Consider the following 17522-nt stretch of genomic DNA (forward strand, 5'->3'; position numbering starts at 1 on the left):
AAAGGGTGTATAATGTCAGTGTGCATACACAACAGTGTAAGCATTCTGAGAGAAAAGTTGGTCATCAGAAGCAGCAGACATGGTGTGCAAGAAAGACGACTGTGCTGGTATGGTCATGTGTTGCATATGGATGAGGACAGCTGTGTAAAGAAGTGTCACATCCTAAGAGTCGAGGTAATCTGTGGAAGAGGTAGATCCGGGAAGACATGAGGTAAGATGGTGAAACACAACCTTCAAACGTTGGGCCTCAAAGGCAATGACAAGTGACCAAGACCTTTGGAGATATGCTGTGCTTGAGAAGACCCAGCAAGCCAAGTGAGATCGTGGCCGTGGCCAATGCCAGTGTCGCATAACTGGCCCATTTAAAAGTACCCTTCAATTGTCGGGCAGTATGCTGTGCTTGTGAAGACCTGTTGAACCACCAGTGCCGTCTGACTGACTCCTGTGCCAGTGACACATAAAAAGCACCATTCAAGCATGGCTGACGCCACTGTCACCTGCTAGACTCTCGGAGTGGTTGGCATTAGGGAGGGCATCCATCAGTAGAAACCCTGCCAAATTAGATTGGAGCCTGGTGCAGCCTCCTGGCTTGCCAATCCTCAGTCAAATCACCCAACCCATGCCAGCATGGAAAACAGACGTTAAATGACGATGATACATACATACATACATACACACACACACACATACATATATATTCTTTTCTACTCTAGCACAAGGCCTGAAATTTTGGGGAGGGGGCCAGTCAATTAGATCGACTCCAGTATGCAACTGGTACTTAATTTATCAACCCTCGAAAGGATGAAAGGCAAAGTCAACCTTAGTGGAATTTGAACTCAGCATGTAAAAACAGACGAAATACCGTTAAGGATTTCACCCAGCATGCTAGTGTTTCTGCCAACTCACTGCCATATATATATTGTAATGACTGTGGATGGATGTGTTATGTGTGTTTATTTTGTTTGTATTTGGACCTATGGAAGAATTTAAAGGTGTGATAGAACCTATAACAACATATAGAAAAAGCTTTGTGTTGTTTATTAATTGCAGTGAATTATGCATTAATATTTGGAAGGCTTCTTTTAGACTTAGTCCACAAGTGGATTGCTGGCCTTGGTATGGGACCCCGGAATCAATTTATGGCTCATGATATCCCATATAGTACCTTTCTATTTATTAAATGGTGTATATGGTTGGCTAAGGAGGTAGATTTGCTATGCTCCTCATACTTAAATGAGTTTAAATGTGCAAAATATCTCTGTTTAAAATAATAGTAGATTCGATATAGTTGTTAGAATTATGCAATATGTTGTGGACTGTGCATTTGTATACTAAGTTAATCCTTCTGTAGTGGGCTTGCAACCGGCATTCAGTCACAGATTGGTAGTTGCAGCTATCTGTCATACAAGCGTTATTAGTGGAAAGGGAAGATGTAGTACTATTTAGGGAGAAAATAAAATTAAGGGTGTTATTAGGGGAGTGGATTGTATTATTATTATCATCATTATTACTGTAGTTATTAGTAGTAATGGTATTATTATTATTATTAGTAGTAGTAGTAGTAGTGGTGGTCGTATTAGAGTTATTAATATTAGTATTTGTGGTATTGCTATTAGTATCAATATTTGTTTCAGCTACACTTCAACTTTCATAGGAAATGGTCATTACTATATATATATTTTCCCTGTCTAAAATATTCATACCTTGTCTCTGATGAATGTAGAGCAGGTTTAATATTTGGAAAGAAATATTAATATGATCAAATAATATGATTTTAATATCTAATTATAATCATATCATATGCATAAAGCTTCATCTAATTTACATACATTAGTAGGTGAAGACCCACTTGCTAACATCAAATATTTTATATGACCTAGACAATCATTTCCTGTAACTTAACAACTACTAATGATAAATATGAACCATAAGAGTTTCAAAGCAAGTTAGTATTACAATTTTTTTTATTCAATACTAAGTGTATAAAAAATGTAAACACAAATGGCATTTCAAAGTTCATTCAATACTGCTTCAGTAGAATTTTATTTAATGTAATCACAAAAGATTACATCATCATATACAATCCACCACCATCATGTCAATGTTTCAAACCTTACCTGATGATAGTGGATTGTATATTATAATGTAACCTTTCATGGCTACATTAAATAAAATTCTAGTTGTATAAGAATATTTCTATTATTACATCAGAGAGAACAGAGTTTATTACAATCTGCTAAAACCATGAGTATGACTTCCAAATGTGGGCTTATTTCTAAAATAAGCAATATTTTAATAATTAATCAATCTAACTGATGAAGTTGAAGGTTGCTCTTGAGAAATTTTAACTGACCAATGAATATCTAAATGTATCTTGGAATAAAGGTAACAACTATTTGTATCCACATTTTCATATGATGTCATTTGATTTAACTTTAAGCAAATGAGCCTTTTCATTGCCTTGTACAGTAAAAACATCCAGTTTTGTGTCTGGCATGTCATTATTCATTGATGCATGTTCCACATATTTATTTTTATCTTACAAACTGATTGAATGTTATTTTTTTAATTACACAATTTACATACGTTCATATCCATAAAATATACGTTTGGAAACATTTGTTGTCAGTTTATGTGAGCACAGATAGGACAGGAATAAATTTTCCCTCTTCTAATGAATAGTTTTTATTCGAGATGTGGTACTGTTTCTAGCAGGTTGAGAGACTGATAGGTTCTCAGTTAGACTGAAAAGATAAGAGGTGTTTCAGGCAGGGACTGTACACAGCTTACTGAGTGAGAGGAAGAGGAACGATTGTAATAAATGGTTGTAGCTTGTTGGTAAGTGAAGGTTTGTTCTACCATACCAGATTGTTTGTTAACATGAAATCTAAAGTACAAGCATGAAGCAGCTATTCTGTACTCGATATGTGAGCAATTATTCTCACATGAGAATACACGTGTCTTGTAAATGATTAATTGATCAGTCCTGAAGAAGAAACTTATTCACTGTGATCCTGTTTTGGCTGTTATCTGTAGTTGATGTAAAAGGTTTTCAGAGTAACATAATATCTTCTGGAGAGATGTTAAATTGAGTATATATATAAATGCTTTTATTAACAATAACACAGAGTTCAGTCATCTCACACTTGTAGATTTAGTTGTGCTTTTATATATTATATTGTGTTGCCGGGTTGTTTCCACTGTGTTATATCTTTGTGCTGCATCATTCAATACATTTATGGTTACATTAGATAACTATTTATAAAATGAAGGTTGAGAAAATGCACATATCCTGCGTTTAGATTGTGTAAGTCATATCCAAGTATATAATAAAAGGTGATTAAATGGTTAAGGCACATGGCTCAGTGGTTAGAGTGTCAGGTTCACAATCATGAGGTAGTGAGTTCAATTCCCAGATCAGGCAGTGTGCTGTGTTCTTGAGCAAGACACTATATTTTGCATTGCTCCAATTCACTCAGCTGTGAGGATGAGTTGCAACATCACTGGTGCCAAGCCGTATCGGCCTTTGTCTTTCTCTTGGATAACACTGGTGGTATAGAGAGGAGAGGCTGGTTGGTATTCCATAAACAACTTTACATGGATTTGTACCTTGGAGGGGAAATTTTTAGATGCAATCCCATGGTCATTCATGAACAAAGGGTTCTTTACCTTTTTAAATAGTTAGCATTGGAAAATGCTAACTGGCTATAAAACACTTATAAAGTTAACCATGAATACAACTGCTGCCAACAAGATTAATCCCTAACTAAACAGGTAAAATGAATTTTAATAGTAATATAGTTACACATCTATATAAATCGCTATATGTTTAACCAAGTGACATTTCTAAGAGAATGAATTATAACAGATCTTACAGTCATACGGCTGCTCTTCTGTATAAACATTTTTGTGCTTAGTTAATTCACCATTTAGAGAGAATGATTTACCACATATCGCAGTGATATGACTTCTCTCTTGCATGAACACATTTGTGAGAAGTTAACTTATCATTTGCAGAGAATGATTTGCCACAGATATCACAGTGATATGGCTTCTCTCCTGTATGAATGCGTTTGTGAATCGTTAAGACGCTACTTGTGGAGAATGACTTACCACAGAATTCACAGTGATATGGTTTCTCTCCAGTATGAATATGTTTGTGCCTAGTTAAGTCACTACTTCCAGAGAATGATTTACCACAGATGTCACAGTGATATGGCTTTTCTCCTGTATGGATACGTATGTGTTTAGTTAAGACTCCCTTTTCAGAGAACCACAAACATCACACTGATATGGCTTCTCTCCTGTATGAGTATGTTTGTGTACAGTCACTGCACATTTAACAGCAAAATATTTATCACAAATATCACAGTGATATGGCTTCTCTCCTGTATGAATACACTTATGTGTAGCTAAGCGTATTTTGAGTTAAGACTCCCTTTTCAGAGAATGATTTACCATGCACATCACACTGATATGGCTTTTCGCCTGTATGAGTACATTTGTGTAGTTACTTCACATTTAACAGCTTTTCTTGCATTTGTAGACAGGCCTCACACCATGTCTACATTCCAGATGTTCTCCCCACTGTCACAGGGAGGAGAAAAATTGTGGACATAAAGAACAAGTTAGAGCAACTGAAGCATAAGGGACAGCAAGACAAAAGCCATCCCTGACCATATTAGGATTCACCCTGTTCAACACTTCTTCTGGGAACTTCCCAGAATAAGATAAGTCATCCTCTAGGGCATCCTTGCCAAAACCAGGTGGAAGCTAACTTCCATCCAACACCAGAGTGCATCAGGTATCACAACTCAAACCCGCCAGGTCAATTTCTGTAATATACCAGTGTCGAGCGTATCAAACTTCCATAACTACTATTGTCTAAATCTGGATATATGTCTAAGTCTTGTATGGAGTCATTATTCATACCATGGGGCGGATGTGACTCTTTATCTACCCCAAGAGAAAGTCTCTCTTCGGCTCAACATGTAATTGCTCCATGTCGAGCCTGACCTGTGGGTCCCATCACTGACCTACAGGCCACCAGTTTATCAGCACCTGGCTGCCGTATGTTTTTAGTCTTATCGTTTTTCATCATACTGATTTGTGGCATTTTCCAGGTGTAAATGGCTGATCGATTAAGGTAACCAATAAAGGAGCAAGGAATCACATCAATGGCACAAGATGGCCAGCAACCAGACCAGCAACCAGAGTCTCACCCAGATCATAAACAACAACACCACCCCCTATGCAAGCCACAGCTGGTCAATACGCCAACCGGGCCTGATTGCATCTTCTGACACCTAACAGGAACCTCCCATACAGCCACAAGACCCACCCCCTAATTCTCCAACGTGTGAACATCAAGCTCATAACCACCATACAAGCACAGAGACCTACCCTAATGTCATATGAAAAGCCAGAGCCAGCTATGGGTCAGAAGGGAACAACCGTGGACAATGTACCAAGAGATACTGGGCCAACCTATGAAACCCAGTCGGTAAAGAACTCATGGTCACAGGCCCCACGACCAGAACATCCCACCCTGATAACAAAGAACCCCACACCGCCCAATCAGATCACCCATGCACAAATTGGTCTCCCACCATCAACTGGAACCACTTTGGGAGAATGGAACACATTTAGTTTGTACATAGTGAGAGAACCAATCTGGTAAAGTAGAACCTGCTAGCATAGCTCCTCCCACGGACCTAAGCTCTCTTACCGTGTTAAATGATATGGCTTTTCTCTTGTATGAATACACTGGTGTCCAGTTAACACAATACTTCCAGAGAATTATTTACCACAAACATCACAATGATATAGTTTCTTTCCTGTATGAACATGCTTGTGCATAGTTAAGTTTCCATTTTGAGAGAATGATTTACCATGGATATCACAGTGATATGGTTTCACCCTGGTACGAACACATTTGTGTGTAGGTAAGTTACTATTTTGAGAAAATGATTTACCACACAAATCACAAGAGTATGGCTTCACAACTTTACCACATATATTACAGCAATATGGCTACTCTCTTGTATGTGTAGCTGAGTTGTACTTGTTAGAGAATGATTTACCACAAACATCACAGCAATATACTTTCTCACCAGTATGAACGTGTTTGTGTGTAGTTAACTTATCATTTGCAGAGAATGACTTACTAGATATCACAGTGATATGGTTTTTCTTCTGCATGGATACTTTTGTGTTTAGTTAAAACTCCATTTCAGGAGAATGGTTTACCACAGATATCACAGTGATATGGTTTTTCTCCTGTTCGAATATGTATGCATTTAGTTACTTCATGTTCATGAGTAAAACTTTTATCACAGTGATATGGCTTCTCTCCTGCATGTATACATCTGAGTCTTGTTAAGTCATTACTTCGACAGAATGATTTACTACAGATATCACAGTGAAATGGTATCTCTTCTGTATTACTACATTTATGCATAGTTAACTTTTTATTCTGAAAGAATGAATAGCCACATATCATTACAACATGGCTTCTCATCAAGCTGAATGTGGTTACATTCTACAGAGAATGACACTTTACAAATATCACACATTATTTCCTCATTATTTCTGATATCTTATCCGATAAACGTCCTTGAAGTTTCTTACACAATTCGTTTTTCCACTCTTACCACAATATACGGATATTTTTCTTCTTTGCAGTTTTAATACTATATTTTCATTTATAGTGATCTTTAGGAACAGTGATCTCTTTGTAAATATGTCCAGTTTTAATTAAAATGCAAACTTATGGGGATAGTCCATATAATGAATAAGAAAGATATAAATGTTGATCCTAGTTCAAAACGACCATTTCACTATAATAGTTCATCATAGATTTTACATAAAAAAGTTCAGTTCAGTTCTGTGTAATATTTCTCATTATTTTTTAATATAAAATGCATACTGATGATGTACTTGACCAGTGCCGTCTGACAATCTGAAATTAGAGAAACAACAATGTATGATAGAAAAATAGAAAGTAGAGATACAACAGTAAAAATTTTACGTTTCTATTTTTAAAAAAATGTAGATGTAAACATTTACCGGAACAATTTTTGGGGTGGTTACATAATTTTTGTGAAAGGAGCTAAGAAATTTCAACATAACTAGAGCTTTTCAACAGTGATAATCCCCTTTCAGAAACCCTAATCCTACACACAACTTCAGAACAAAGAGTGCCAATCATAAACTCTAATGAATTTTATCAAATACTAGCAGTATAACCCGACGTTGTCCGGGTGTGACTTATTACGCCATCTACGATAAGTCTTGCTAGGTGAAAATCAACTAAAAAAGAAAGCCTTACAATGAAAAAACCCTTATGATGTAAATATGTTCATAATTCAAAAGACGAAATTAATGGGGAAAGTCTGAAGGCTGTTTTGTGTAACATTACTAAGTGTACGTAAATTTCATCCGTCTAATTGACTATACAAATGCTTGTGCAAAACAACTTTTTGCGCTGCCTTGATTACACATAGCAGGGTAATTCCTTTTCGCAGGAGGTAGGACGGCAATTTCTGATGAAGCAATTGCTGGCGATCTGTTGCTACACAGTTCTGCCAGAATTCTATCAGATTGGGCAGTAGATGATGATACACCGTTTTGCATTATGTTCAAAGTAACTTCTGGAATGTGGTGAATTGCTGCAATCTGTTGCTGTCTTTTTAAACCGGTTGCTTTCTTTCCCCAGCAAGCTCTCTTGTTTGAAGACATAATCTATGTACATATTAAACAGAACAACAAGAGTTATAACAGATGGGAGGGTCGGTAGTTTTCACATTTCGGTGATTTTTCAGATTAACACCCGCACAATTACGTAGCCCTCACCCTAACCCTCATCGTAACCCTGACCCAAAACTGTAACCCTAACACCCTAGTGAAAATCATGCGGGTGTTAATCTGAATAATATAATAATGACCTCTGCAGATCAAACTCCCAACCCACAACTAAGTCTTAAGTGTATATATATATGGGCAACACACACACACATACACACTAAATAACAACATGTTAGTAAGTACAGAACTTCAGCATTATATATTAAGATGGGCAACACACACACACACACACACTAAAAAAAAAATGACAGGTATTTGTATGTATGTGTGTATTAATGTGTATTCTGTGTCTATATATGATAGTAAGTAAATGCGTTTCAAGAAAGATATTAAAAAAATTCAGTTTGTAAGGAATAAATGTTTGAGTGTCGATCGTATTTGGAAGAGAATGACAGATATTTGTATGTATGAGTGTGTGAGTTCAAATTCCGCCGAAGTTGACTTTGCCTTTCATCCTTTCGGGGTCTAAAAAATAAGTACCAGTTGAACACAGGGGTCAATATAATCGACTATTCTCCACCTGCCCGAAGCCGCCGTTGTGGGAAAAATTTTGAATAATAATAATAATGACCTCTGCAGATCAAACTCCCAACCCACAACTAAGTCTTAAGTGTGTATATATATGGGCAACACACACACTAAATAAAAAAAGATGTTAGTAAGTAAAAGTGTTTTAAAAAAGATTGTTAAATTTTCAGATTAACACCCGTACGATTTTCACTACAGTGTTAGGGTTAGGTAGGTAATGATGCAGGTGTTAATCTCAAGATTTACGAAAAGATTTTCAAAAAAAAACTCACAGTTTGTAGGGAATAAAAGTTTGTTGATCGTATTCGAGAAAGATGTCTCGCTGGTAAATGACGGTGTTAGAAATGGAAAGTAAACTTATAATTCCCGCCAATTAGAATGAGGTCATTGGTAACCATAGGTACATATATATGTGTGTATTTACGTATGATTGGCAGTGTGTCTGTTTATTTGACTCTCACTCTCCTTCATTTCTTTGTCTTTTTTCTTGGATCATTCGTAAACGTTGATAAGAGAAAGTAGCAATTGAAACGATGTGTAAGAAGAATAGAAATAGTTAATTTTAGAGGAGCAAAGTAATTTTGTATGTACTTTTAGTATCTGTCATTACAGTATCGAAATGTGATTTGATACTGAAATAGTTTTCTTTTTCTCCTTCCTTTATTTTTGTATTTGTTGTTGGATTTTCCTTAAAGGCTCATAAGAGAAAGGAGTTGAAAGGATTTGTATTAGAAAGAGGAAATTAGATTTTATTAGGGAGAAAATGTTTACTTGTGTAGTTTTAAGGATTTTATTCGCTATTAGGAATTTTTTGGAGTGAAAAAATGACGCAGTGACCTAACTTATTGTATTTAGAATATTAATTGCGATTGTTTAATCGAAGAAATTTGGAATTATGTAAACGTATGAATTTTAAACATACACACACACACAGAAAATCTGCCTTTTATAGTATAGATTACTACGGTTTCGGGGGATGGGAGTGAACCAGACTTGCAATGATCTAATCACAAACATTTCTACACAATGAAAAATTCAGGCTTCCCATAAACTATGTATCGAACATCTGCAAAGTATTACTAGTGTATTTAGTGAACAGAACGAAATTAGCATATCAGAGAAGCGACAATAGTCAAAAATTCCTCTAAATCGTACATGAGTGAGTGAATATGTTTATATTTATTCATGAAATGTAATTGATAGTTGAATTAATATTCTGTTGGCAGAGTGCTGGTTTAAGCACGCGGTTAACGTTCACATTATTACCTGGAAATGAAATCGAAAAAAAAAAAATAGTGCAGCAGGTGTAAAAAAAAAAAAAAGGTATAGAAAACGAATATGGAAACAAAAATGCATGGAAAGCAACGGGAGGTGAGGAGAGGCCTTCGGAAAATTCACAAGGTCCGATGTTTTTCCCTCAACTTTTAGGAAAATGGGTTTTTTTTAATGGAATTTTAAATAAATACCTTTCAAACGGTATAGATTACGATTATAAAGAAATTTGTGGGGAAAATATATTTTATAAAATATATTTATAAATAAACGGACAGGGATAAATAGATAAACAGAAAAATAAATAAAAAGATGGAAAAGTTCAAAATTTAAAATTGGGGTAGGGGCTGAAATTTGAGAGGAGAGGTGAGAAACTGCATTAGCCCCAATTACTGTAAATACTCAAGTAATAGTGAACACCGTTGGCTTATGGTAAAAAAGAAAATAATAATAAACCATAGAATTTACTTTACATCTAACGTTCAACCTTGGTTTTCAAAATATTTCAGTTTAAAAATAATTGAATACATAAAAATCCTGACGAAGAAGTACATTCTCAGAAGGTTTTATCATCTATTTTCACTTCTATATAATATCAGTATCCTCGAATAGTTCACATAATTATATTATTATTAACTAACAAACATAATTTCAACATAAAAGCGAATATTCAACTTACTGGTTTCGGAGGGGAGCAAATGAATGAGAGTACCCGATGTCATCACAGCATCGATCAATACTAATTTCAAGTCGTTTCCCTTTATATGATATACATCAGCTGACATCCGATAAATACCTCTACTTACCAACTAAATTCTTTCTAATTCCATGCAGAAATTGTTTTCCCGTTATTATTATCATTGTTTTTAAAAAAAATTTTTTATCCCAAATGTTCACAATTATGCAAAAACCAAAAGAAAAAAAAATTAGGGGTACGTGATTTAAGGTTTATATAGCCGTTATTTTGGCACTATCATGCTATTAGCTGTCAGAAGTGAAAGTGCTCACTGCCTGCTAGTGAAGTATCTGTCTGTCTGCCTGCATGCCTGTTGCTGGGCCTGTCGATTCTTTGGCTACTGGCAGCTAATACCATGACTGGCCGGAGCGAGCTATATGTCTGTCTCTCTCTCTCTCTATCTATCTATTACTCGAAAGTTCGCGCGTCCGCGCTAGCTAGTCGTGAGTAGAAAACACAAATTTAATATAAAAACATATTTCCTGAAATTGCAAATTATTTAAAATATAAAAATATAATTTTCAACAGAGAGAATTTATCAAAATAGAAAACAAATGAAGTTTGAATTTTAAAAATAATAGGATCGACCACTCACGACTAGCTAGCGCGAACTTTCGAGTAATAGATAGATAGATAGAGAGAGACAGACAGACAGACATATAGCTCGCTCCGGCCAGTCATGGTATTAGCTGTCAGTAGCCAAAGAATCGACAGGCCAGCAACAGGCATGCAGGCAGACAGACAGATACTTCACTAGCAGTGAGCACTTTCACTTCTGACAGCTAACAGCATGATAGTGCCGTTATTTTTAGCATCACCCCCATTGCGATCAGCGTATTTTTGCTTTCATAACCGTTTCCTACACATTTTTTTTTTTACACCCGTTGCACTATTTTTTTTATTTCGTTTCCGGGTAATATTGTAAACATTAACTTGTCTTGGGAAGGAAGAGCTATTTTCATCGTACTTGTGGCTATGGCGAAAGAATGTGTATGGTGGACGCGTCTGAAAGGTCTAGAGACAAAGACTTTCCTCTCTGGGCAATCTCTCATCAACTTCTTCAAGTATCACCTGAAGAGGAAGGTGAGAGTAGAAAGGGAAGTCTTGTCTAGTGAATGCTTCAAAAAAAGATGGGTGAATGTAGCAAGGATGGCACGTGTGAACGACGGAGCCATCATGAGCATGAACTAGAAAAATCTAGAAAAAAAAAAACAAAACAAAAAGGCAAAAGAGAGTCACTTACTGTTATAGTTTCTTCAATGACAATATTGACCAAGGTTACCGTGGTCTTTTCCGTAGGCTTTTCTTTCCACGGCTAAACCTAAACTGTCCTCCCCTCTTTTTACACGAGAACATTACTGTGTGATACACGATCCCTATTGATCGCTTTTTTTTTTCCTCGATCCCTTTTGATCGAACTCCTCCCTTTTTCCCTTCCTACGATCCCTTTTGATCGACACCCCCCTTTTTTAATTTCCTCCCCTCCCAAAAAGAAAAGCTCTACATTGTATTTGTCCCATCTTTGTTGAGCCCTGTGTGGCTAATAAAAGAAATGTATCTATACCACTTCAAACACTATATATATGTGTGTATGTGTGGAGTAGTAGTTGATGTGAAGAAATTGCAGTATTGTTCACATTACGTTATATATAAAATGTAAAGAGGCGGACGTCGGGTGTTAGTACCCTTATCCACCCACCCCCATTCAAAAAAGAAATTTCTTTGCTTAAAAAAAATTTTGAAAAAACGTTTTCAAAATATTTATTTCCCCCTCTCCACCCCGATTGAACCCCCCCCCCGGTTCGTAATCTCCGATATCGAACATTTTTAGTAAAGAAAAAGAAAAAAAAATGTGAAATGTGGGGCGGAGGTAGAGTTGCTAAGCCTTGACCTTCGGTTGTAAAAAGAATTAACTGTAGTTAAACATATTAATGGAAAAGGGGACATCATGAGAGTGAACTCCCCGATACTAATGATGTTTAATAGATACGCATGCGCACTAGATAGATTTTGTTTTTATATTTCATTTTCACGTTAAATTGTATGCTACAGTGCGCGATTTACGTTTCTCGGTTGCAACGCAGCAGATATTATGATAACGTCCTTCATAAAACATTTCTCAACTACAACACACTGGTATAACAATATCCTCTATAAAACAATTCCGTACATTATTATGTTTTAATATATTCAATCAATGAAACTATAAAACTTCGTTGCCTCAGCTGACTTTTTTTCTGTCCCTCCCTTTTTTCTTTTGCTTTTGAGACAAATGTTATAGTGAACATATGTATTTCATCGACCTTCACCACAAAAATTTAACTTCTTGATGCCTTTTATACTAAAGGTATGTATACATAAGAATATCTTTTGTTTCGAGGTGGGGAAAATACGTACACATATTACAATCGTTAGAATAAGCATGTTGTTTGCCTTGTTTAATCACCGACTACAGACGAAACGGTGAAGAGTAGAATTAATATCGATGTCTGACTAACAACAGCAACGGTTTCAAATGACTAATGTTCACCAAATCTGGTTTTTACTCTATATCACTCGTAACAGTCAACTTCAGGGTTTTTGTTTTTAAATAACACATCAACATTTTAGTTTGAAAGTCTGTACGAAAAAGTGAAGAAGAGGGAAATATCCTTTCCTATTGTTGTTATGTTTCCACTACTACAGGGTATCCCATGTTTAAAACTCTTCCTAAAGAATATCGGTTCATGTAATATTATCTACATTTTACTTAGAGATTTGCTTATGTCTTTTGTTCATGTGTCTGTTGTCCCGTTCGTCTATAAGAGGTTTGTAAACAAACATGGCGTCCAAAGCAAAACGTGACCAGATTGTCGCTTTGAAAACATCTGGAGTGAGCAACAAGAACATAACGAAACAGTTGAATGTGTGCCGTAAAACAGTGTTCATACCTGGAAATGATATATGGAGTCCGCTACTACCTCTAGCAAACCAATTCCTGGTAGGAAACGATCAATTCGTACCAAACAAACTGTTGAAGCTGTAAAAAAGGCGAGTGAACCGAAATCCCCGCGGGAGTGCAAGAAAAGCCGCAAAAGCTTTTGATATTTCCAAATCGTCAATGCACAGGATTTTAAAAGAGGATTTAAAACTATCTGCATACAAGAAACAATCCTGGCTATTAATTTCAGCAGCTTCCGAGAAAAAAGGTGATCATTTTGAAATGTAATTACTGCAATGGATTGACACTTTACATAAGAACGCGTGTGCCAAATTTCATTGTCCTACCTTATGTTTATTTTGAATAGTTAAGAAACATCAATGAATAAATCTTCCTTTGACATTCTGCATATAATCATTGTATATTTGAGGAGTTCTGTGGATGATTCGCGGTATAGGAACAGTTTTTAAAGGCGGTGTCCCAACATGGCTACAGCATTTGGCTGAAATAGGCAAAAACAAATAATATTACTACAAATCTTTGTCAACGTTTGCAGATATAAACAGTGAATTGGCATATTGTGCGTGTTACCAGTCTACAAAATAAATAGTATTGTTAGATTGGGGTTTTTAAAGGTTTTATCAACTTTATTTTATGATTTAGGTGTTAATGTAGTTCATTTTAGCTTTAGCTTCTCTAAATTCTTATTTTGTCAAAGTAAAACGTAAGTTCATTTTATCATTTATATATAATGAACTAAAAAAAAAACAAATAAAAATAGGGCTGGTGGGACATCAGGTGTGCTGTTGGCAAATTTGAGGAAGCATAGAAGTTTTGAAGCATGTCATATCTCAACAGTTGACAATTGATGCAGGTAGTCCATGCAACAAAATAGTAAACTGGGGGATCCATAATAGTATTTTAAGGGCCCCTGAACAGCATTTTGCTTTAGATGTATGTATTGCAAGAAAGTTAAGTTTTTTCTCAAACATTTTACATAGTCTGACCTACACAAGTTAACGTGTGAAATGCAAAATAGGAATTTTGAAAGACATTTCTATAAAATTAGTTTTTAAACATTGAATGGCTATGGGGATCCACCAGAGTAAAATAGTAACCAAAGGGGTCCACAAATAAAAAAAGGTTGAGAAGCCCTGGTTTAGGTGAGTGTTTAATTTGATTAAACGGTAAATTTTCTATTGCTTTCTCTCTCTACTTTTTAAGTATCCTCAATACGTCTCACACTTGTTTCTTTATCATTTCAGAGATGAGGTGACTTTGGCATAAAGGAAGAGCTAACATCAAGTATATCATCAATATGATATTGTGCTTTAAAGGATAAAGCAAGATATCATACATAACAAGTATATGCTTGTTTATATGAATCTATGTTGAACTATATTGAAATTGTTTTTTTGCTGAAGTGAGATTAACAGCACCATTTCTGTACTTCACTACCTGAAATATTTAGAATATGATTTTACAGTGTTTTCAGAAACTGAAAAAGATCTCATGTGATAGACATATTGAAAAATTATAAATAAAAACTTAAGTAAAACATCCGTATATCGTGGTGAGAGAAGGAAAATTATGGAAAATGAATTATGCGATAACAAGGTTATATGTAAAACAGAGTCTCAAGTAATTGACTTTCATAATGTAAAACTGAAACAGAAAGGAAAAACATATCATTGTGATATCTGTGGTGAGTCATTTTCTGAAAATTGTGAAGTAACTGTACACAAACGTATTCATACTGGAGAGAAACAATTTCATTGTGACATCTGTGATAAATCATTCTCTGTAAAAGGCTCCTTAACTAGACACAAACATAGTCACACAGGAGAGAAACCATATTACTGTGATATCTGTGGTAAATCATTCTCTCAGAATGGTATCTTAACTATACACAAACGTATTCATACAGGAGAAAAACCATATCACTGTGATATCTGTGGTAAATCATTCTCTCGAAATGAACATTTGACTAAACATAAACGTATCCACACAGGAGAGAGGCCATATCACTGTGATGTTTGTAACAAATCGTTCACTCAAAGTAGTGACTTAAATAAACACAAACATAGTCACACAGGAAAGAAACCTTTTCATTGTGACATCTGTGGTAAATCATTCTCTCAAAATTGTATACTAACTACCCATAAACGTATTCATACAGGAGAAAAACCATATCATTGTGATATCTGCGGCAAATCATTCTCAATAAATAGGAACTTGAGTAATCACAAACGTATTCATACAGGAGAGAAACCATATTACTGTGATATCTGTGGTGAATCATTCTCTTTGAATTCTAACTTGAATTATCACAAACGTATTCACACAGGAGAGAAACCATATTGCTGTGATATATGCCATAAATCATTCTCTCTCAATAGGAGCTTAACTACACACAAGCGTATTCATACAGGCGAAAAACCATATCACTGTGATATCTGTGGGAAATCATTCTCTCAGAATAGCATCTTAACTGTACACAGACGTATTCACACAGGAGAGAAGCCATATCACTGTGATATCTGTGGTAAATCATTCTCTCGAAATGGTGAACTAACTCTACACAAACGTATTCATACAGGAGAGGAACCTTATCGTTGTGATATTTGTGGTAAATCATTCTCTCTGAATTGGAACTTGACTAATCACAAACATATTCACACCGGAGAGAAGCCATATCACTGTGATATCTGTGGTAAATCATTCTCTCAAAATGGTCACTTAACAGTGCACAAACGTGTTCATACAGGAGAAAAACCCTATGAGTGTGATGTCTGTGGTAAATCATTCTCTCTAAATAGGAACTTGAGTAATCATAGACGTATTCATACAGGAGAGAAACCATACTGCTGTGAAATCTGTGGTACGTCATTCACTTTAAATTGTAACTTGAATTCTCACAAACGTATTCACACAGGAGAGAAACCATATCACTGTGATATCTGCAATAAATCATTCTCTCAAAATGATCATTTAATTAAACATAAACGTATTCATACAAGACCAAAGTCATATCATTGAGATATGTTGTAAAATAGCATTTCAATATATCAGAAAGAAGTTATATCATTCTCTGAAACTGCTCACGTAATTATACATAAACAGTTATACAGGACAGAAACTATATCTCTGTGATATCTGTGGCAGCCCACTCTCAAAGTTTTGATTTAACTATACATAAATGTATTTATGTATAGGAGAGGGAGAAAGACAACCACTATTATAATCTGCCACAGAGATGTAGTTTCTGTCCTGTATAACTGTTTATGTATAATTACGTGAGCAGTTTCAGAGAATGATATATTGAAATGCTATTTTACAACATATCTCAAAAAATAAGTAAATAAATCACCAGAAAAGTCATGTAAGAAAGTAACTATGTCAGTATTGAAATTCATTTATTATACAAATAAATCTTTTCCTCCTTCTCTTTGACTTAACTAATGATTTTATGAATAAATCTGAAATTCTTGTTTTAACAAAACTGACAGGATATAGAAATCATTGCAATGATAAGACAGCAATGGATGTGAAGATAATCACTATTTCTCTTTGTGATTAGATAAGCATTTAACGGTTCTGTTAACCATTTGACCATAACAGGCCAATTTGCTAGAATGAGGTTATCAAAAACTAATCATTAGAAAGCCTACTCTATGTGCATTCACTGACAAACTGCAGATATCAGTGATGAAGTCAGCAAGAAATTAGTATTCATTCATTAATTCATTAAGCATTCTAAACCGAAAGCATTAAGTGTGACCATCTCTGGGATTTTCTTTTATGAAATGAGAGGTTATCTTGTTTTGAAATATCCCACCTGTGACCATTGTTAAGACAAAAGGATTCCAACCATGACTATCTCATCTTATTAACTCTTTAGCATTCAGATTACTCTCTCAATTGTTTTAAATTAATTATGCATTATCTCATAATTTCAAGAGTTTGATAATACAGTTGCTTTTTTTGTAAAAGTGCCGATGTCTTTAAAATAATTTTTAGGATTTTGTTCTTTTTTGCTTTTCAAATGAGAAATTTTGGCGGCTGGTGGTGGATTGAAACCAGAGCCCTGTGCATGGAAACTGTATTTTGATGGTAGTGAATTATTGTATGAACTATCATATATAAACCTGCTACCCCAAGGGAAACCTTAAGTTTTCATACTAAGATGCTCAAATGGTT

The 17522-nt window shown here is 35.3% G+C and overlaps 1 protein-coding gene and 1 long non-coding RNA gene across 7 annotated transcripts in view; one reads left to right on the forward strand and one right to left on the reverse strand.

The window, feature by feature from the left end:
* Window positions 1-1946: 1946 nt before the first annotated feature.
* LOC106882949 (uncharacterized) lies at window positions 1947-13637 on the reverse strand. Of its 6 annotated transcripts, XR_016238738.1 has the most exons (3): window positions 10346-10590; window positions 8667-9660; window positions 1947-6961 (listed from the first exon to the last, which is right to left on the reverse strand). It is a non-coding gene; the product is annotated as an uncharacterized LOC106882949 (long non-coding RNA). The 6 variants fall into 6 exon arrangements; XR_016238735.1 differs by lacking the exons at window positions 8667-9660; window positions 10346-10590 and adding an exon at window positions 13333-13637; XR_001411053.3 differs by lacking the exons at window positions 8667-9660; window positions 10346-10590 and adding an exon at window positions 11646-12430.
* The window catches only part of LOC106882945 (uncharacterized), a 28765-nt gene continuing 23852 nt past the window's right edge, over window positions 12610-17522 (forward strand). The window contains exons 1-2 of the mRNA XM_089343905.1: window positions 12610-12749; window positions 14588-16348. Of these exons, the coding sequence (XP_089200031.1) occupies window positions 14913-16348 (1436 nt within the window). The 5' untranslated portion in view covers window positions 12610-12749; window positions 14588-14912. The remainder of the gene's footprint in view (window positions 12750-14587; window positions 16349-17522) is intronic.

This window comes from Octopus bimaculoides, chromosome 28 (genome assembly GCF_046866305.1).
Source record: "Octopus bimaculoides isolate indiv1 chromosome 28, ASM4686630v1, whole genome shotgun sequence".
NCBI classification, from domain to species: domain Eukaryota; kingdom Metazoa; phylum Mollusca; class Cephalopoda; order Octopoda; family Octopodidae; genus Octopus; species Octopus bimaculoides.